Source organism: Macadamia integrifolia, chromosome 7, assembly GCF_013358625.1.
Source record: "Macadamia integrifolia cultivar HAES 741 chromosome 7, SCU_Mint_v3, whole genome shotgun sequence".
NCBI lineage: Eukaryota > Viridiplantae > Streptophyta > Magnoliopsida > Proteales > Proteaceae > Macadamia > Macadamia integrifolia.
Genome location: NC_056563.1, coordinates 5,430,571 through 5,453,214, shown reverse-complemented (window position 1 = coordinate 5,453,214; position 22,644 = coordinate 5,430,571). Strand labels below are relative to the sequence as shown.

The 22,644-nt window shown below is 36.0% G+C and overlaps 1 protein-coding gene across 1 annotated transcript; it reads left to right on the top strand.

Annotated features, from left to right (window-relative positions):
- The first annotated feature begins 12,859 nt into the window (after nucleotides 1-12,859).
- LOC122085187 (calmodulin-binding protein 60 E-like) lies at nucleotides 12,860-21,407 on the top strand. The gene is made up of 7 exons (XM_042653650.1): nucleotides 12,860-13,293; nucleotides 16,233-16,308; nucleotides 17,182-17,240; nucleotides 18,426-18,919; nucleotides 19,508-19,668; nucleotides 19,808-20,011; nucleotides 20,370-21,407. Exons 1-7 carry the CDS (start codon nucleotides 13,184-13,186, stop codon nucleotides 21,081-21,083), a joined length of 1,818 nt encoding a protein of 605 aa, XP_042509584.1. The 5' UTR covers nucleotides 12,860-13,183; the 3' UTR covers nucleotides 21,084-21,407.
- Nucleotides 21,408-22,644: the final 1,237 nt, after the last annotated feature.

The window sequence follows — 22,644 nt, the reverse complement described above, 5'->3', positions numbered from 1 at the left end:
AATTGTCAACATTTACAGTTCCTAACCCTTGACCACAATAACCTCCAAGGGCTAATACCTAAACAACTCTTTCTTATTTCCTTGTCAATATCTCTCGATTTATTTTCTAACTCTTTGATCGGTTCCCTACTGGTAGAAATTGGTAATTTGAAGAGTCTTTCTACATTAGATATCTCCAAAAATAGACTGTATGGAGAAATCCCCTCTTCCATTGATGGCTGTAATGGTTTGGAACATCCTTACTTGGGGAGTAATTTCTTTGAAGGAATCATTCCTCAATCTTTGACTCTTTTGAAGGGGCTTCAAGATTTAGATCTCTCACGCAACAACTTATCAGGGCAAATCCCGAAAGACCTAGAGAAACTTTCAGCATTGCGGAGTTTGAAATTATCCTACAATAATCTTGAGGGTGAGATACCAATAAAAGGAATCTTTGAAATTGCAAGTGCAATTTTAGTGAATAGAAATGACAAGCTTTGTGGGGGGAATTGCAAAGTTACAATTGCCTACATGCACAAGCCATGCATCTACAAAAGGAGAAAAGTCCCATGTTTACATAATAGTTTTGATAATAATCAGTGTGGTTCTTGGTATTCTTGTGATATCTTCCTTTCTAACTCTTTATTGGGTAAGAAAATCAAAGAGAAAAGCCCCATCAGCACCATTAGTCGGTGATCAATTTTTAAAGATTTCTTACAAAGAGCTATTCCAAGCTACGAGAGGATTTTCATCAGCCAATTTCCTAGGTTCCGGTAGTTTTGGCTCTGTATATAAGGGGATCATCAACCAGGATGAAACAGTTGTTATAGTCAAGGTACTCAACCTTCAAAACCCAAGAGCTTATAAGAGCTTTATGGCTGAATGTGAAGCATTAAGAAACATTCGGCATCGAAATCTTGTCAAAATATTAACTTCCTGTTCAAGTCTTGATTTAAAAGGCAAAGATTTCATAGCTCTTGTTTATAAGTTTATTTCTAATGGGAGTCAAGATTATTGGTTGCTTTTGCCGATGGAGGGACACAATCATTCAAGGAATTTAAGCCTTTTTCAAAGATTAAACATCTCAATTGATGTGTCTTCTGCATTGGATTACCTTTATTATCATTGTTATGCACCAATTGCTCATTGTGACCTAAAACCTAGCAATGTTCTACTTGATAGCGATATGATTGCACTTGTCAGTGATTTTAGTTTAGGAAGGCTACTTTTAGATGAAACAACCCTGATTTTTCCCGAGCCCCTCATTCTAGTTGACTTAAGTTGAATTTCAAAGGGCCTTCCGAAGCTCAGAAAAAGTAAGTGTATCATATTAAGCTGGATCACAAGTATTCACTTGAGCTTTTTGTGATTGTATTATGTGGATTTCAATATGCAGGTTCAAGATGAGCTGTGAGAACGGAAGTTAGGGCTCCTCAATGAAGATTGTAGCCAGCCAAAAACCATAGAGATTGATGAGCAACTAGTGGAGTACGATACAAAGGGGATGATGACCAATTGTTTGATGGAAGATAGGTATACTGATTGCCCATGCGTCTTCTTTAACCTCCTCATTTAAATGTTAAAACGCCTTCTATTTTATTTTTTATTTATTTTTTTTCAATTTAGTATGAATTGAAATAGAATAACTAATGTGGGTACCTCACTTTTTGGCTACCATTTGTCATAGGGATCCAAGATTTAATGGGCTTATTTGCTTATCAGAAGAAGTTATTCTTAATTCGTGCAACAGAAATTTGACTAGAATTCCCCTAGCAATTCTAATGTGTTATTTATTAGCCGGTTGCCATTTGAAAAAAGAGCTTGGTTGTTGGCAGATCAGTAAGAAAGAGACGGTCTTAGGTATTAGAATTATAGATTTAATTAGAGGTTATGAATCCTTCTACCTTTCCTAGTGCCTCAGGTATACAGGAAAAATATAATTATAGTTTTCATTCTGACCCTACTTTAGTATCTATTAGTAGCACTTTAAATAGTTTAATGGACTTTTCTTATTTTTCTTTTAATAGAATATATGAAAAAATAGACAGGTTCGGACCTAGAGCAGAAATGGATCCACCATTTACTGCTCGTACAAATTTGTCGTTATATCTACGATTAACAATCCAATGGCCCAACCAAATAATCAAGATTATGATTATCCTTACTACAAGGAAATCTTAGATCACTGAAAATATAGATAGAAAGAGTCTTCAGACCAAACTGAACAGAAAAAACTTTTAAATATGATGCAAATAAAATATATTAATAGTTCAAGAAATTTTCTTACAGATTATCTCAGTTGGCAATGGATAAACATCAAAGCAATGATGGATGGATAACCATCAAAGGAAAAGGCAAGGCAAAAGAGTCCTCAAGCAGACCTACTGTAAAGGAATCTTCTAGTAAACCATCAACACAAAAGCCTTTTGGAAAAAATCTTCAACGTCATATACACGACCTGCTAATAAGATTGATTTATCACAAGCTTCACTTACCCCAAGTGAACCGTTTCAATATTCTCCTACACCAGGAATATCTCAATGGACACCACTATCTCATATTCAATGGACACAAACTCCATTATCTCAAACAACTTATTCTCAAATTCAGTGGGCGCAAAACCCATATGAGACCCCTCTCACTTACCTGTAAGTGACTCAGATGCAAAATGATATCCGACTTCGAAATGAATGGATATGGAATGATTCTAACACACAGGTCGTCCAACAAATAAAGAGGGAGCTAAAAAATCTTCCTCCAATATATTTTCCTGCTCCAGGTTATTTCCTCATCTTAGAAACCGATACTTCTAATGAATATTGGGGAGCAGTACTAAAAGCCAGACCCTTGAAAAATCTGACAGACGAACAAGTTTGTGGATACAATTCAGGAAAATTCACGTACACACAAATACGTTATATTATATTTGAAAAAGAACTTTTAGCTCTTCTTTTTGGATTACAAAAATTCAAAATTTTTCTTATACCAGAAAAACGGTTTTTAATACAGACCGATAATCAGGTAGTTCATGATTTTTTGAAAAAGATGCTGAGCTCGCCCCTCAATATGGAGCACAAACTCATTTTGAAGACAACAACATCTTCATTACCAAAGAAGAAGCTGATATAATTCTCACATCTTTCTACCAAAGAAAAGATGACTTAAACAAGACCAATATAGTGTCAAGAGGAATCTATCTTGACCTGACTCATATACCCTTTAAAGACTATGAATCAACAATTGATGATTGGGCACAAACATTTGGTATAATGATAACCAATCATAAGACTTTATGGTCTAAAAAAAAATTCATTGAATACATTGCAAGAAGCTTACAATGAGATGTTCTGCAATTTATTCGAAAATACCAAAACACAAATGCAGGAAAAGCTAAGAAGGCTGACATTCTAGCTAACTTTGCTAGTTGGGAAGACATCCTTCAAGAATTTACGGAAATTATAAAAACAGAATTTTATGGTACTAGACCCACTGATACCTACATAGATGATATAAGTTTTAATTTAACAAAATTAACACTTCATGACATGAATGTTTTTGAAGACTTTGCAAAAGCATACATGCATTATTATCATCTGTTAGATGGCACACATTCTAACCATTGGTTACAACAATTCTTCCCAAAACTACCACTACCTTGGAATGAATTATGTGTAAAAAATTATTATGAATACCTTACAAGTTCAAGAAGTTCAGATACCTTAGGAAACTGAATCAATTTTATTTTCCACATTATTATTGACAACTGCCTCAAAGCTAAAGCAGCTAAGGCAATTAAACATAAAGTTAACCCAGCTTTATGTCGAGGATATTTTTCAGTCAATTATGAGTTTGGTAAACCACCTTCTCATTATAAACCTTCAAGAAGGTATAAGATAATTAAAAATTTTAATGACGAAAATTGAAGCCTTGGAGGAAGATTTGTTAGCTCCCTCTTTATTTGTTGGACGACCTGTGTGTCAGGAATCATTCTCTATCCATTTACTATTTTTGTATAATTTTTTCAACAATGGTCCTTTTTTTAGAGAGGTTCTTAATAAAATTTTGACCATAATTGAGAATTCTGAGAAACTGTTGTAAGTGTTTTTTATCATACAGTTTATTAGAAAACTCCTTTATTTTTTTTTTAAATATGGTCTCATAATTGTAACCCATTCTATGTTAGAATGAGTCCAAGAAAATTGATAGAGATTTTCTCTAATTTGATCTTTTTGGATTTAAAATTATTCCATGTTGTTGGAATAATTAAGAGGTTTGCTTGAGATGTTTTTGATGTTCTTCCTTAATAGAAGAAAAAACAAGGATATCATCAATATATACAGCCACAAAAGGTAGATCTCCAAATATAGAGTCCATCCATCTTTGAAAAATTTGAGGGGCTGTATTAAGACCAAAAGGCATAAATATCCATTGATAATGTTTATTAAATGGGACACTAAAAGCTGTGAGTGGTTTACTCTCTTCAGTAAATTTAATTTGCTTAAACCCTGATTTGCAATCAAATTTGCTAAAATATTTAGCGATTTTGGTCTTATTTTTAAATAAGAACATCTTTTCTTAAGATGAAGTATCCATCAAAAAGAATGTTTTGATTAAGCCTCTTATAGTTGATTGCCATACGGGCTTTTCCTCTGACTTGTTCAGCATAGTTGCGTACCATAAATGCTAAACTAGTGTGAGGACTTGTTAATGGTTCAATTAATTTGAGTTCTTGTAGCTCTTTTAATTGAATATTAAATTCCTTAATATCATCTTCAAAATATAGAATTGGTTTTACTCTAATGATCTTTAGTGGATCATCGAGTTAAATATGGCAAAATCTTGGGCTTTTATCCCATAACTTTAATGGGTTGTCACTAAAGTTATTAGATAATTCATGGTAGAGCCAATGAGTGGGTTCTAAAATTCAAATTGTTGGTTTTGGTTTAAAACCTTTCTCAATGAAAAAACTACGTTGAGGGAGAATTGGTATCGTAACCTCAGTAGAGTTTAAAGTTATTTTTACAGAATTAGGAAAAATTGTTAAAGGAAGATGATTTTATAAAAAGGTATTCCTAAGAATAAAATCACCACGCATGAAGGGAAAACAAAGAATTTTGGGAATAATAAATTGTATATTATTTAAATAAATTGGAACTTTATGAACTTTGTACTCTAAAGTAACTAAAGGTCCTGTGACACCATGGACATAGATTGGTTTTTTCATCTTTTCTCAATAGTGTTCAGGGATTGTATTCCATTGACAAACAGCATGTGTTGCTCCTGTGTCAATGAATATATCAAGGTTATATTCTTTAAATTGTGAGAATTTAAAGATACCTTTTACATAAATATGTTTATTTCCTTGATTTAATGACAATATGAGTTCTTCTTTTTCTCCTTTGTTATCTTCCAACTCATATTTATGATAAGAAAGCATATTTGATTCGGCGTCAGATTGGGTATCTAATTGTTTAGAAGACTGCGTGGGATCATAGCTTCTAAAAAGTTGAGGATTATAAAGAGGATATTCAGAAATTGAATTCCTTCCTTGGACAAGAGATGACAAAGAAGATCCTTCACCAGGGGTAGAAAAGAAAATTCTTCCTTTGAGATAGTATCTCTAGAAGCCAAGATATCAAAGGTTTGGTGAATTCTTGGTGGTGCTTGAGGTTTTGGCAGGATGTCTATCAAAAGCTAGTTTTCTGGGATCTTTAAGTCATGCCAATTTAAGAGCCTAGGTTCTAACTCTGTTTTATAAGCACGAGGTTCAAAGATCTCAACAATTCTTTTATCAACTGGTTGTAGCTTTGTATAAGTCATGTTAGTAAGTTCATGAAGACATTTTCATAAGACCGCAAGGTCATGACTATCGGATCTCATTTCTAAATTTTGGATTTTGATCTTCAGAACTACTGAATCACAAACTGTAGGGTCTGTGATAGAAACAAAATAGTTTGGTTTGATTTTGAACCAAATATGGCCATGCACCATAGTAGATTCCATTCCACCTATAAGGGCTTTTACAGGATTTTTTATAATTTTTTTTATCAAAAAGGGCAACAATAATTGGTACATCCATTCCCAGCCTAAATAAAGATGTAATTTCAATTTGTATTAAACTTATATGAATATATCGCAGTTGAGGGTGTTTCTTCTGCAATCTTTTAATTTGATTAATGTTAAAAATAAAAAATTCTAATGTATTTTCATCAGTTCCCCAAGTAGTGGTGTTTCCACTAGCTTGATCAAAAAAGCTGATGGTCCTGAGATTTAATTTTGAGGATTTGAAAACCTCAGAATGAGAAAATTTTTTATGTTTGTTAAAGCAAGATAATAAACAAGAATCATTGATGGTAATATCTTCTCTAACAAGGTCTGAGAAAGCAACAGAGCTTTGTTCTTGTTGTGGAATTTGTCGCAATTCTACTTCTTCAGAGGGTTAAGAAGCAGTGGTAGAGTGCATTATAAATATAAATTCGACATCTGAGTCGGAACAAGCAGAAGTCAAAGCAGTTTCTAATTCATAAAGGATGTCTTCAGAATTAAAAATATCTGTTTCAAAAATGATATCAAATTTATTTTGTTCCATAAATTTTATCATTTTTTTTATGATTATTTTTCTAGTTGGGACATTCATTTGCAAAATGGCCCAATCCATTGCAAAGAAAGCAACGACAATCTTTTTTTGATTTACATTGTCCCATGAATTTGGGTTTTGTAGGTTGTTTACATACAAAACACCTTTTTGAAAATTTATTTTTTGGTTGAAACCTATTTTTCCAAGGCTTCCATTTTTTCTATTTAAATTTTTTAATTATCTTATACCTTCTTAAAGGTTTATAATGAGAAGGTGGTTTGCCAAACTCATAATTGGCTGAATAATATCTTCGACATAAAGCTGGGTTAACTTTATGTTTAATTGCCTTAGCTGTTTTAGTTTTGAGGCAACTGTCAATAATAATGTGAAAAACAAAATTGATTTGGTTTCTTAAGGTATCTGAACTTCTTGAACTTGTAAGGTATTCAGAATAATTTTTTACACATAATTCATCCCAAGGTGGTGATAGTTTTGAGAAGAATTGTTGTAATCAATGGTTAGAATGTGTGCCATCCAACAGATGATAATAATGCATGTTTGCTTTTGCAAAGTCTTCAAAAGCATTCATTTTATGAAGTTTTAATTTTGTTAAATTAAAACTTATATCATCTATGTAGGTATCAGTGGGTCTGGTACCATAAAATTCTGTTTTTATAATTTTGGTAAATTCTTGAAGGATGTCTTCCCAACTAGCAAAGTTAGCTAGAATGTCAGCCTTCTTAGCTTTTCCTACATCTGTGTTTTGGTATTTTCGAATAAATTACAGAACATCTCCTTGTAAGCTTCCTGCAATGTATTCAATGAATTTTTCTTTGGACCATAAAATCTTATGATTGGTTATCATTATACCAAATGTTTGTGCCCAATCATCAATTATTGATTCATAGTCTTTAAAGGGTATATGGGACAGGTGAAGATAGGTTCCTCCTGACGCAATATTGGTCTTGTTTAAGCCATCTTTTCTTTGGTAGAAAGATGTGGGAGTTATATCATCTTCTTCTTTGGTAATGAAGATATTGTTGTCTTCAAAATGAGTTCGAGCTCCATATTGAGGGGCAAACTCAGGATCTTTTTCAAGATGATCATCGGAAGAAATTTTTCGTTTTAATTTAGAGCTAGACTCAAGTTGTTCCGTAACTAGCTCTTCATTTTCATCTGAAGACTCATCCGTTGTTTCGAACTTGTCTAACTGATGATCTGTGATGGTTTGGATGTCAGTCTCAGATTCATCATCACTAAACAATATATATGCATGTTCTCTAAAAACTGATTCGTGTTCAGTATAGAAAAATTGCATCATATTTAAAAGTTTTTTTTGTTCAGTTTGGTCTGGAGACTCTTTATATCGATATTTACAATGATCTAAGACTTTCTTGTAGTAAGGATAATCATAGTCTTGATTATTTTGTTGGACCGTTGGATTGTTAGTCGTTGATATAACAACAAATTTTGAACGAGCAGTAAGTGGTGGATCTGTTTCTGCTCTAGGTCCGAACCTGTCTATTTTTTCACATATTCTATTAAAAGAAAAATAAGAAAAGTCCATTAAACTATTTAAAGTGCTACTAATAGATATTAAAATAGGGTCAGAATGAAAACTATGATTATATTTTTCCTGTATGCCTGAAGCACAAGGAAAGGCAAAAGGATTTATAACTCTGATTAAATTTGTAATTCTGGTACCTAAGACCATCTCTTTCTTGCTGATCTGCCAACAACTAAGCTCTTTTTTCAAATGGAAACTGACCAATATTAGAGCCAAAAGGCAGATACGAAAGAGATGTATGGGTTTTGAATTTGTAAATATAACCAGAAAATGTACCCTTTTTTTGTTTTTTTAAACTGCTAAACAAACACACTTTGCTATTAGAATAACAAAAGGTACAGTAGAAAACATGTTTACTTACTTTGTTGCCGTCCACAGATCGAAGGCTAACAGAAGCTATCCCCGCAGGAGATAGATTAGACAATATGCTAAAGATCGGTGGTAATCCGCACTGATCAATAGCCTGGATATGAAAATTAGGTGATCCTCTTAGCTATCTAACCAAGGGTGAAGCTGAAGAGCCACAGTGATCGTCGTTGCTACTCTGATACCAACTCTAACTGGAGACTGCCGAGGCAGAATATAAGAGAGCTCACAGAAATTTCTTACAATAAATATAAAGAGTCTTCAGACCAAATTGAACAGAAAAAACTTTTAAATATGATGCAAGTTTTCTATACTGAACACCTATCAGTTTTTAGAGAACATGCATATATGTTGTTTAGTGATGATGAATCTGGGACTGACATCCAAACCATCACAGATCATCAGTCAGATAAGTTCGAAACAACGGATGAGTCTTCAGATGAAATTGAAGAGCTAGTTACAGACCAACCTGAGTCTAGCTCTAAATCGAAACAGAAAATTTCTTCCTATGATCATCTTGAAAAAGATCCTAAGTTCGCCTCTCAATATGGAGCTCGAACTCATTTTGAAGACAACAACATCTTCACTACCAAAGAAGAAGATGATATAACTCCCACATCTTTCTACCAAAGAAAAGATGACTTAAATAAGACCAATATTACGTCAGGAGGAACCTATCTTGACCTGGCCCATATACCCTTTAAAGACTATGAATCAACAATTGATGATTGGGCACAAACATTTGGTATAATGATAACCAATCATAAGACTTTATGGTCTAAAGAAAAATTCATTGAATATATTGTAGGAAGCTTACAAGGAGATGTTTTGCAATTCATTCGAAAATACCAAAACACAGATGCAGGAAAAGCTAAGAAGGCTGACCTTCTAGCTAACTTTGCTAGTTGGGAAGACATCCTACTTTATGAACTTATAATACAATTGACCCAAAATCTCTTGGCTAGTGTTTTTCTCTTGGATGGGATTTCTGAAATATGTTCTTCTGCCTTGACGGATGAAGTTCCAACATTGATGGGCGGATGGCTGAAACTTTTAATATTTGCATTGAGTGAAATTTTGGGATGGGGCTCCCCTGTGGCACAATAGAGGTGGCAGCCCACATATTTTGATAGTCTAGATCTTGGGGTGCACGTTCGTTTGTTGGGGGTTTGTGCCCAGATGCTTCAGGTCGTCGAATGTGCACTACCACCCGTATTGCGCCACAAAAGAGCCAGATCTGAAATTTTGGAGGGAAGCCATGATGTACATGTTCTAAACCATCTTCCTTTCTCAGAACATCCCTCTCTTCATGTATCATCATGTTCAACCGCTCAATTTCATGTGTATCTTCTTCTTCTTCTTCTTCTTTAGCCTACTGACATACGTTTAATAACCAAGGAGTGGAAAACGATCAAATTATCTCACATGCACAAGACAAGGCCTTCCGAGAGGGGGGGAGGGTTGGGTTGGTTGAGTAGATGGATCAGCTCCTTGCAATCACTTCCAACCTCGAGGTCTTTGATACCCTCCAAAATTGCATGGATGAGTCCCATCTTGATAGCCAGACATCCACCGTGCAGCACATTTGATAGCCAGCTGGAGAAGAAGTAGTAGTCAAAGAACTCCTCCTGCTGTCATGAATGATAAATCCAAACCTGTGTTTGTGTATCATGTACAAGATATACCACAGTTGAACCAGTAGTAGGCTTTTTGCCCCTTTCTTTTAGACCTTATCTCTACAAGACTATCGCTAGTTGGTTGTGCAAAAATATTGTGTAGGGGCTTATGTTGCTTGTGGGGACTTCAGCCTAGGACTATAAGCATTATCATGGACCACCGTTTAATTTTTTTTCTTACCCCAAAAAAATAATCTAATTTATTGACCAAATAAATAGCAGATTCTATTCTTGCAAGCTCCTAACAAAACCATGATCAAGGCAAACAGATAAACTGCGATTGAAAACAAAGGATTGAAGCCCATTCAGCTATGTTATCCTCAGTTGAGTAAATCACATCAACAATAATTCTAAACGACTCCCTTACCAAAAGTGTTTGGTACTCAAACCAAACATGGTTGGCTTGATCATGATCAAACCGGTTTTATTACAAGGGCTAAACCAAAAATCAATATGCGAATTAGGGTTTAATAGGACAATTACAATAACATGTGCAACATAACCAGTACAACCCTTATTAGGGATTGAAAAACATGATATCTAATAAGTAGGAATATCATTTAACAAGGATTTCACTAAAACAACCCTTTCTACCTAGGAAAAAAGAGGAATTTTCCAATTTCCAAGGTTTTTTTTTCCCACTCTCCTAACTAAACAGTATCATATTTGCCTTTATATCATTTTGGACACTCCCTTCCTACCAAAAAACAGAAAGTTTGGACACTTCCTTACATGTTCTGTCCTTGCATAAAATGACACATACACACATTAGCGTGCATACATGCACCTGTACATTCCCAACTACCAAAATACATACCTATATGTCTTAATACATGCATTTGTACAAATCTAATATATACATAGACATTTGTACATGTACACTTGTATGTGTACAGTCACTTCCTTGTCTACTTATATAGAAGACGGTTTGTATTTTCATCCTTATCACAAAAATACATACTGTGAGAGGCGCTACAATAAATACGCGCGTATTGTGAAGAGTCTACTGTTCAGTATGAGTACGGAGACCATTTCCTGTTTCTGTTATTACTACAGAGAGTGTTACTTTATATGTTTTATAGTTCTAAGAGTGTTTATGTTCATGTTAAACAAAGTATTGTTAATTGTTTTCCACTTTGTCTTTTCTCTTTATTATTGTCTAATTGTTCATGTGCTGAGTATAACCTTCGGATTTTCCCAATGTAATAACATATTGAGTGCATCTTATGTGATTATAAATTGTTTTATCTTTGAGGGGAGAGTATATGATCAACCTGATTTGCACATATTTGGAGTATTCAATTACCTTAAGGAGAGTACATTGATACGACTCAACAATATATAAGAGGACAAATTGGATGTTTGATCCAGTACATAAAGAACAAACTTGTAACTATAAGTTATATATATATATATATATATTTCTCTTGATTATTATAAATTATTATATATAATCATATACTTGTCAAATCTTACACCTATTACCTAAAACTCTATTTCTAACATAATCTCTAATGTGAGAACCCTGAAACTGTTGGCAATCAACCCTTAAATGGAAAGCACCCTAACAGTTGCTAGTAAAGGGACAAGAGAAGAGACCATATCATAAACAATAAACTCCTTAACCAAGCAAAAAGGGCTGAAGGAAAACCCAAATTCCTGGCATAAAGCAGCTTGTTAAGAGTCAAGGAGTTTAAACAACATCTTCAAAAGGTAAGTTTCCAATGTGGGGCTCAAACATGATTCTAAAACTTAGGTTGAATTGGTCATTTTCAGCTGGATTTGAATATCATATCAACTTTGACCAACCTTTGATTCAGACCTTTTCAATCCCAATACATATGTACAGTCAAGAATAAAATCATAATAAAAATTGATTAAAAAAAAAGAACACATAGATCTGTCTGATTTGATCCAATGACTCTGATTCAATATCCAAATCATATCAAAACAATACCGACTTTGACTAATTTCATGACCGTTCCCAAGTCTTAGAACCCGGGGCCCAAAGGGATCGACCCCAACTTTGGAAGCCGACTTCACTGAAAACCCCACGAACAAGTTATCCATAATAGGTTATAGGGAACGAACTCTATCAATCACCCTAGCTTTGGAAGGGGTTGGACCCACACGTCGGAATAGATAAGGGGTCGACTACTAGTTCATATCAGTGCGTTGACTTAGATGAAGAACCAAGAGGGTAGGACCCAATAAACCATCAGAAATTTGGAAGGGTTGTTAAGGTGGTACCGATTCTGCAAACAACTTCTGCCCGCCAATTCACACACCGTCAGTCTGTCTCACACTTTCTTTTAATAGAAACCTTTTCGGGCCACCGACCGACCCATGTTAGTGTCTGAGGACGAAAGATCCCAAATCCAATTTCATTTGGTGAAGGAGCGACGAACCTTCCTGAGAGGATCTAATCAATCCAGCTTCCAGGAAAAATTCCAATCTAATGGCTATTTGACCTAGGGAGACCACATTGGACAACGTCCTCAGGTGCACGAGTGAAAAACGCGGTTTGGATGAATCACTGTCATCATTACAGTTTTTTTTTTTGATGAAGTCATCGTTACAGCTGTGGCGGGCGAAATAAAATAATACATAAATAAATTTTTATTTCCTAAATTATATGTCCAATCAACGGCTCAGATCTTATTTAATAGGCGGGCCAACGTGCGAGAACAAACTGAGTTTCTTCTACATTTTTTCAAGATCCAGGTCCTAGTTCTTGCTCAGATTAAAAAAAAAAATTCACTCCAACGTTGTCCTCTAATCTTCTTTGAAATGAAGTTGAAAATCTGAAACATTCATTGGATCCACATGTGATGCTCTGTTTTTGGTGATCTTTTTTTTTTTTTTTTTTTTTTTTTTTTTTTTTTAATTTAAAGATTTGGAATGGAGATCTTCATCTGCTCCTAGGAAGTTTCCTGGAAGGTTTTTGGATCTATTTGAATCGATCTAGCTGGGGTTCTCGTTTTGGAAATTGAACTGAAAGTTCGTTTTTTTCTTTTAATGGAAAGTATGACAAGCAAGAGAGGAGAGAAGAGAAGTTATGAGCGGAGTGTTGAGGATGAAGATGATATTGCCTCGTCCAAGAAACCAAATGTGCCAGCTCTTGCAAGGTTTTGCTCCTTTCTCCTCCACCCTTTTCTTATTACTATTGTTAGTGTCAGTTCTATTTTCCCTCTGAAATTGAAATTAAGATTAAGTCTTTATATTTTGCTTTCCCCACCTTATTTTTGGAATATATGTCTGAGAAGAGCTGAAATGGCTGTGAAGTTAATTTTGGGTATCCGTAAATTAGTATTTTATAAGTACCGTTTCCTTTTGTTTTGGAAAGATCTGCTTTAGCTATTGGGTTTTTGGTATCACTCGCCAATTCTCTGGAATATGCTGTGATGATGGCGGATTAGCCGTTTGTTGCAAAATGAAATCTATGGTACTACAATGACCTGTAGAAAACATCAATTTTTAGAACAAAAAAGAATGCTTGTTTATCTGAATATTAACCGGAACAAATTCGATCCACGGGTAACTATGACACGGTTGTAGATATATATGTGAAAAGCAAATTAGAGTTATGCTGCAGTGTCTGTTATGCAAGAACATCTTAAAGAAGCTTTGGTGGTCGTGGGCAGAAATATATGTCTCATGGTTAAAATTTGCTATGACATGTTGGAGATCAAGGTTCTAACTCTTGGGTTTCGATCTTGAATTTAGGATGGAATGTCCGAAACCTGGTTGAAACCAGTTATTGTTTTCTTGGCTGTTGCTAGAAATTTGGGCTGAAGTTTCCCAAATACTAGGTTTCGTCTCAGGGTCCACCAAAATGTCCGAAATTTCAGTTGAGATTTCCAAGACGAAGAACTTTGTTGAAGCTATACTAATTAGTTGCAGATCAACTGATCCACAATCTGTTTTCAGGATGATTGACCTCGATGGGTATAGTTGCTGAAAACCAGTCCCTGCCTTAGTGATTGAGCTTCTAGGGTAGTCCCTTCATCAGTCTTAGAGAGGTCTCATAGTAATCTCTATACTTTCATAACATTGATTTGGGAGTGCTATTGGTTTCAAAACATTCACGAGAAACTATATAACGAGGATGTGATATTATCGGATTTTCATGTGACGTATCTGATACGGTAGCTTGGTAAAATACTTGAAAATTATTTATTATATCACGGGACGCATTTCTGGTATAATTTAGTTGTTGAATCTTCGCAATTTTTAGGAATGCACTTACAATTGCAATAAGAAATGGAAATGAAGAACTGCCTTACATGGCTAGAATTCAAAATCTAGAGATAAGTACACTTACTCTGTAATGCTGTGTCAATGCATCTGCCTATTTTGCTTCAGGAGCATGCTACTATAGATAAGTAGCGATGTTATCTGAATAAGGGAAGATAACAGAAAATACGAGGAGAGAACAACGAGAAAGAAAACAGAAATGTTGTTCTTCTCATCTGTACTTCTCTTTGGATTGGAAAAAAGTCAAAACACAGTCCATTTCCCGTTTACATTATTCTTATCAAGAGACATAACCTTATTAACAGTTTCAGCCATTTATTACAAAAAGTAAAATATAATTAGAAGACTCAGATACCTCCAAGTCCTACCGAAATAAGGTTCTTTCTTTCCCCTTTTTTTTTTTTGGGGGGGGGGGCGGGTGTGAATGGAGGTGGTGACCAATGTTTAAGTTCTTGAAAGACTAATTTGAACTTCGCATTACTAAAGAACTGAAAAACAACTTAAATACTATAAATAAGGAAAGAATGCATAGAACTTCATTGTTGACAAAGCCCTGTTTTTCACTGCATCATATTCCTTGTAAATCAGGGCTGGAGCCTGTCACCATACTGGAAATGAATGCATATTGTATCAGTGAATTAATAACAAGTAAAATCATGGGAAGTGGCCTGCTGTGTCTTCAATAACAACCTTGTTGCTTGACATGGTTCAGTTAGTTGATTCCGAGATTTTCAATAGTGATGCAAATGCCCAAGGGGACTTTCACCAGCGTCGGAGAGAAATATATGGAAGGATGTTCCCCTGCAGTTTAAAGTGGAAGCAATTTTGTTTTGGTAGATTGGTGTTATGTTTGGGAAGAAGATGAAGGGAAGAAACAAGATATGGGAAGAAGAAGAAAAGGAGAGAGAGAATGATGGAAAGGGAAAGGACTTGTGAAATGCTCTTTCGTCAATCATCTCATTTGTACCTTTTGTGCATTATGGGCAAAATTGTCCCTTCAAAATAAAGGTAAAGTTCTCCAATACAGAATTGTGGAACCTATTCCAAATGATTCAATATGGCACTGAATCATTACTGCAACCATACTGCAACCCGTCCCTCTCTATAGAGTAGGGGAATCCAGCCTCATCCAACCCTTGGTTGTTTCTCATACTTGAAATTGGGTTATAACACCTAATTAGCTTGAGAATTAGATAAGGACTAACTTAACTTCCTAATTTTACAATCTGCGAGCAGTCATGAACTAAATAAAGGCCCACTCCCCTAAAATTTGATAAATTAGATATAAGACAACCCACAAGCAGCTGTTTGGTCTAAGTGTATTCAAAGAAGAAACCACAATAGAAACTGGTTTAAGCTTGACCTCATTTATGGGGTTACAAGCATAGTTGCCATGGTGTCTAGGTGACCCAATGTGTCGGAAGGGGCTGAATGCAGGGCGACACTAACAGGCAACCAAGGTGACCACGTCACCTGGACGCTTTGACAACTATGGTTTCAGGTGCATTCTAGACAAAAAGCGTTCTGGGGTGCTGCATCTTGTGGGGCCTATGGAAGAGCTTGGGGCAACACTTGAATTGGGCTTCTTGGGCCTAGAGCATTAAATTTTAAGCCCAATACCCTTGTGATTCTTGTCATGGATGTCATTAATTTGTTACCTGGTTTCTTATTCCACATGAGCAATTGAACCAACGGAGGGTGAAATGCCATGCATCTCATTGAGTTTTTCCTTCTGCATATTATTGCAATTTGTTGATGCTGATCTCGCTTTCTTTTTAACATTTTTATATATTTTATGTTTGTCTAACAGTGTTATTGTGGAAGCTTTAAAGGTGGATAGTCTGCAAAGACTTTGCTCGGCTTTTGAGCCTCTCTTTCGTCGTATTGTAAGTCAACTTGTTTTTCCTGTTAACTTGTTTTGCTTGTTGCACCTCAGTATAATTATGCATGAAAAGTATTAAATTCTTATGAAAAAAAGGTGTGGATGCTTTGGAATAATATGAAGTGTCTATCCCACTAAACTACTAGTTCACATATTTCCAGTTGGATATGCTGGGGAAATTGAATATTTCTTTATGTTGTTCCAGTTTATGAGACGTTGAAAAACCTACTTAATTGGATTCTTCTTCTTTTAAATCACCTGTTAGACATACATTCTTCATTGCGCCGGTAGACTACTGGGGGGGGAGGAGGGTATGTGTGAACTGTTATCTGGTTTCTGTATAATTTCTGGTCTTCAGGTGTATCAACCTACTTTATAGAATTTGTTTCAGGTTATACTTTTTTTTTTACTGAAACAGTTGCTCAGTTGAAAATCAAGGTATCAGGCTTATTAGCTCAATAATAAGTTTGAACTTTTAGAAATTTGGTGGCTCATGAAACTAATGAGTTATTAGAAAAGTGCATTTTGGAAGGTTAATCATTTCTCTCTTTTATCAACCTATGAATTTGATATTTCAAGTACATTCCCTCTGGATCCCCATGTCCTTCTAAGCTGAATTCTGTGTTGTAACTTTTGTTGGTAGATGTTCAGATGTTTTGTTAGCACTTAGTATTTTCTGTATGATTCATTGACTAATGTATGATTCATCTCCAAGCATTATTTAAATCAAATTACAGTCTATCAATTACACTCATATGTTGTTAATGATAATGTTCTTGTAATATGCTGTCCAAGAAAGAATGTGTACCATTTTGTTATTCCATGCACTTTGGTAACTTTCTTCTCTTTTTATATTGTACTTTGTGCAAAAAAACAGGTTAGTGAGGAAGTGGAGCGTGCTTTATCAAAACTAGGTCATGCTAAGCTAGTCGGAAGGTGCGTTTGCTTATTGCAGAATCACTTATTATTAAAGCAATTAAAATGATTAGCATAGATTAGTTGTTTGTATATCATTCAGATAAACTTTGTCCTATGACAAGGTCTATCTAGTTATGCTCATTATGCTTAATGAAGCTACCAAGTTCATTAGGCAATCAACTCAACTGACCAAAAGAACTACTGCTAAATCTGGTAGAATTGGCGAGTCAACCTTGTGTGGCATGTTTGGAACCACATATAATAGTAAACCTATCACTTGAAAGTTGTTGTTAATATTTTATTTGATTTTGCTGAAGGAATGCCTTTTGGAAAGGACATAATCAACGTACTCACGCTTACACTGTTCAATATGAAGTATTCTTTCTTCTCTCTCTCTCTCTCTCAGTTGAATTACATACCTTCCCTTCATCATTGAGCATGGAAAGAAGGGAGAAATATTTTCCTATATATGTACATTTCTGTATCCATTAAGTTGTTTTACATGGGTAGGTCATCTAGATCTTCTTTTTAGGTGATCTTCAATTTTATTCACATGGAGGAGTGATATGGCTGATCTAGACCATCAATTGCCTCAGGGATACTCTTGATTTTCCACGTGTTCATTTTTCTGTTCCTTCATCTGTATGGCATTCAATTCATTGGACTATCCCTTCTTTAACTGCAGAAGTTGAAATATAAGATTTTCAACAGAAACAAAAAAAAAGACTCCTTGTTCCATATGGCAAAGTGTATTTAGACCTCGAGGAGGTCACAACTCTTCTGTGGCTAGCATGTAGAGCCCCTTAATACTGCAATGAAGTTGTCACATAAATGCTTCTTTGGTATGAAATGATATTCAAACCTCCTGGTCTACAGAAGAGGCTTGATGACAAAAAATTACCTTTCCTTTTTGTTGTACTTCCCCAGCTCTTTATAAAACAAGAATATTTAAGTGCCAGAAGCTAAGCATAGAATATAGTATTTGGTCTTTGTGTGCATCCTCATATATGCCATTTTGATTTTTACTCAATCAGTGAACATGGATGGTGATAAGTGATGGAATTTAGTCTCGTAACCATCCATCATGCTACTATTTTCTTTGAATGACCCCCCTCTCTGTGTATTTGTGTGCGTGTGTGTTGGGGGGGGGGTATATGTCTCTCATTGGTGTATCTAATCAATTCCATTTCTATTTATAATCAGGCCTTCTCCGCAGACTATTCAAGGCCCCGAAGGAAGGAAACTGCAACTTCATTTCAAGTCAAGGTTGCCACCTCACCTATTCACAGGTGGAAAGTTTGAAGGAGAGCATGGTACAGCAATCCATGCTGTCTTATTAGATGCGAACACAGGCTCTGTTGTGCAGGTAGGACCAGAATCAGCTGCCAAATTAGATGTTGTTGTGCTTGAAGGTGATTTCAATGATGAAGCTGATGATGATTGGACTAAAGAACACTTTGAGAGTCATGAAGTGAAGGAACGGGAGGGAAAGAGACCACTTCTGACTGGGGATTTACAGATAACTCTCAGAGAGGGAGTTGGAACCCTTGGGGAACTCACTTTCACAGACAATTCTAGTTGGATAAGGAGTAGAAAATTTCGGCTTGGCATAAAGGTTGCTCCTGGCTACTGTGATGGAATTCGTGTCCGTGAGGCTAAAACGGAGGCATTTGCTGTGAAAGATCATAGGGGAGAACGTGAGGGTTTTGCACTAGTTACCACTTTCTTTTCTTTTTTCGCTCTTAAAGGATGATTGGATAGAAAGACATTTGTTCTATGCTGAAATGAGCAGGACGGGCCCATCCTTCTGCAGTGTTCATATGGAATGCATGCAGGCGTTAAAGCCACCATTCTGTGGGTCATGTTCAGATCTTCTAGCCCAAAGAAAAGCTTGTACCTATTGGTTTATGCTAACTGCCAAATTTGGCATGACATGACAAATATATATATATATATATATATATAAACTGGATCTGGGTATCCTGTCAGGAGAATGTTTTCTCCTATGATCCCATGTGGGAGCAATTAGGTGGTGGGACTCAGTTCCTTGTGCCATGTGTATGCCATAGATACAGAGAGAGAGTTCTCTTCTCACCCTTCCCCAAGGGTTGGCAATTGAAAGCCTGGTCAACTTACCTTGCCACCTGGCCCAGCCCAGTCGAGTCATAATCCTGATTGAGTATTCTTTATCATTGTCAAGATTTTGGTTTCTTTCTCCTTCTTTTTTATTTTATTTTTTTATGTATCAGTATAATTTGACCAAATTCATTTCTTTCACATTGCAGTGTACAAGAAACATTATCCACCTGCTCTACACGATGAAGTCTGGAGATTGGATAGAATAGCGAAGGATGGAGCACTGCACAAAAAATTGACAATGGCTGGAGTATATACAGTTGAGGATTTCCTCCGACTTCTCGTTAGGGATCCACAGAAATTAAGGACTGTAAGGACTTAAAACTTAGTTCCCTCTTCTTTTGGTGTGCAATCAGGTGTCCCTTTTAATGCCTACTATCATTCTTTCCCTTCTTTTTTTTCTCTTATCTTTTAAATTAATTTTAGGAGTCAACATGTTTGTTTTGCAGATCCTTGGCAGTGGAATGTCCAATAGGATGTGGGAGAATACAGTGGAGCATGCCAAGACATGTGGTTTGGGTGGAAAGCTCTACGTTTACTATGCTGATGAAACCCATAGCTCTGGTGCTGTCTTCAACCATATTTATGAGCTTAGAGGTGTTATTGCAGATGGGCAGTTTCTATCTGTCGAATCACTCTCACAGAGTCAAAAGGTGAGGTCTATATTTTGCTATATGAAGAAAGAGAGCCTTGCTGGATAATACCGAGCTCCAATTTTTATTTAGTGTTTGAAACTCGTGTTATTTTTAAATATGTTCTGTCATGTGTAACTAGGACAAGAAATAAAGTTTAATATGTGATCTTGCTACCTCTAATGGTGTATAAAATTAGATGGTCTTCTAACCCTGGTGGGACAACCTTTCTACGTAATATAGTTCAAAACACAGGTTTTCCCTCTCATAAAAACCTTCTAGAGTCTAGACTGTATTTATCTCTCGTTATCTCAAAAAAGCAAGTTTATCACTTTTATCCTCTTAAAATCAACAGTGAAACTTACGCAAATATCTACAGGTCTCAGTTGATTTGCTGGTGAAGAGAGCATATGATAATTGGATACACACTGTAGAATATGATGGCAAAGTCTTACTGAACTCCCTAAACAGAGTACCAGAACTACCGGCTGTACCTGGAGTGGATGACAATCCTGTCACAGATCATTACTACCTGCCTCCAACATGTACGCAGAACTATTTCTCAACTGACCAAGGGACAAATTTCCATACTAAGAACAATCTAACCACAGTCAACCAGCAAATTGAATTCCCATTCACAAGATTGGATCCGGCAGTAGGGCTGGCACTGACAACACCACAGGTGTCATTTTCGGGCGGCATTGACTACCAATCTGGTGGAACTTCAGCAGTTGTAGGTTCATACATGTCTGGTGATTGGAATCGTTCACGTGAGGCACATGGTCTAGAAGATATGTTCTCTGAGGAAATTCGGTTAAGGAGCTCAGAAATGTTGGCGAATCAGGATATGCAGCGGTTGCTGAAGACTTTTAATATGGGAGGTGGGAATGGGTTAGGGACTACTTTTGGTCTTTCAGATGAGGCTTGTTATTCCTACAAACCTATGTATGAGCCTCAGACAGATTGCAAGTTTAGCCGTAATTCTGGGAAGGCTGTTGTAGGCTGGCTTAAGCTGAAAGCTGCTCTGAGGTGGGGCATATTTATAAGGAAAAGAGCAGCAGAGAAGAGAGCTCAGCTTGTTGAACTAGAATGAGTGGAACACTTGGGCGCAGTAAAATTGCAGGTTCGACCTACAGAACTTTGGAACTTCATTTACCCAACCCTAACATCATAAAAGATCTTGTTTATGAATTCAAGGAATCAAGGACCTACCTTCTTCTTATATTTATGGAATTTGAAGGTGATCTTGCCCTTGCCCTTGTCTTTATTTTCCTTCTGATTTTCATCATGCTTGTTCATTTGTTTATGTATCTTTTAAAGGTGTATTGCTTTTGAAGCATCAGATGGATACTGGATCAAGCTTTTGTAAATTACATGGCACATTTAGTTATATATTGATGTGAAAATTGCTTTCAAACTTTGAATATGACCATATCTACTAAGGCATTTCAACCTTATGGTAAACAATTCATTTCGATGCTTATTATCTCCTTTTCTTCACTGTTTCTCACAGAATTTCAGACATTTACTCCCTATGGTAAAGAAATCATCTATTTTTGAGGCATTTTCACCTTTTTATTACATTAGTAAGAAATTTTGTTTTGTAAGTGAATCATATGCATAGTAATGATATTGATGGTGTTCTTGGTAAAAGAAAAACCCTTTAGAAAAAAAAGATAGGGGAAATGGTGCTCAACTGGCTGGTGGCTGGAGGCTGGAGCCTGGAGCTTCATTTGGTTGCAAGGAAATAAAAGGAAGGAATGTAAAATTAAAGCAAAACTAAAATGGATACTTTTCTAATGTGATTGTGTAACTCCAGTTAATTCTAAATCTGGTTGTTAAATTTTACTTCATTTTGGCAACTAAATCCCTTGGCGCGGTTTGAATGATATTATTTTCAAAAGAAAAAGAAATATGTCCGGGAGTGTGGGGCCTACGTCAATGTTTCCATGTGTGTTTCTCTCCCATGTAAATAGACATCTCTTGCATCATATTTGGGGGAGGAAAGAGATGGACACAGGAAAAACTAGCGTAGGCCACACTCTTAGACAGATAACAGCTTCCTAATTTTCAAACATGGTGAGATTTATATAGATTACACATAACAAAAGTTTTCCTTATTCTTTGTTAAATCAGTGTCACTTTCCTTTCCTCTGCCCACGCGTGCTGGGTATTTTCACACTCAACTTTGTCTGGGCCGAAAAGCACTAAAAAGACAGGGTTCCGTGCCCATGTATTTTTTTTTTTAAACAAGGCCCACCTATATCAGGCAAACCCTAGGCCCATATGAGAACCCGCAATCCATATGGACCTGGAAAGAGAGAATCGTGGAGAAGGGTCCAACTCAGGACCCCTGCTTCATTAGCCAACAAAGCTGCCCCTAGATTCATTCAAAATACCATTTAGAACAGTGTGGCCTTTAGAAGGCTATGATCACATTTTTGTGAACTAGGAGCCTCTCTAACGTGCTGGCTGCCCAATGTGTTGGAGGTGTACCTGGTTCCTCCCAGCCACTGGATGTAGTGGTGGGCGCTCAATTCATTGGAGAGGATCTGGACTCCAATTTTGTAGGAATGAAATGATACAATTATTGGGGAGCCCCGTTCTTCAATGCCTACTATAAAAGCCAATAACCACAACACATCTAATTAGAT

Excerpts from the sequence above, each read along its gene's own strand:
- LOC122085187 (XM_042653650.1), top strand. The coding sequence starts at position 13,184 with ATGGAAAGTATGACAAGCAAGAGAGGAGAGAAGAGAAGTTATGAGCGG. Across the intron at positions 18,920-19,507 it reads GAAAGATCATAGGGGAGAAC|TGTACAAGAAACATTATCCA; the intron begins GTGAGGGTTTTG and ends TTCACATTGCAG. Across the intron at positions 19,669-19,807 it reads ATCCACAGAAATTAAGGACT|ATCCTTGGCAGTGGAATGTC; the intron begins GTAAGGACTTAA and ends TTTGTTTTGCAG.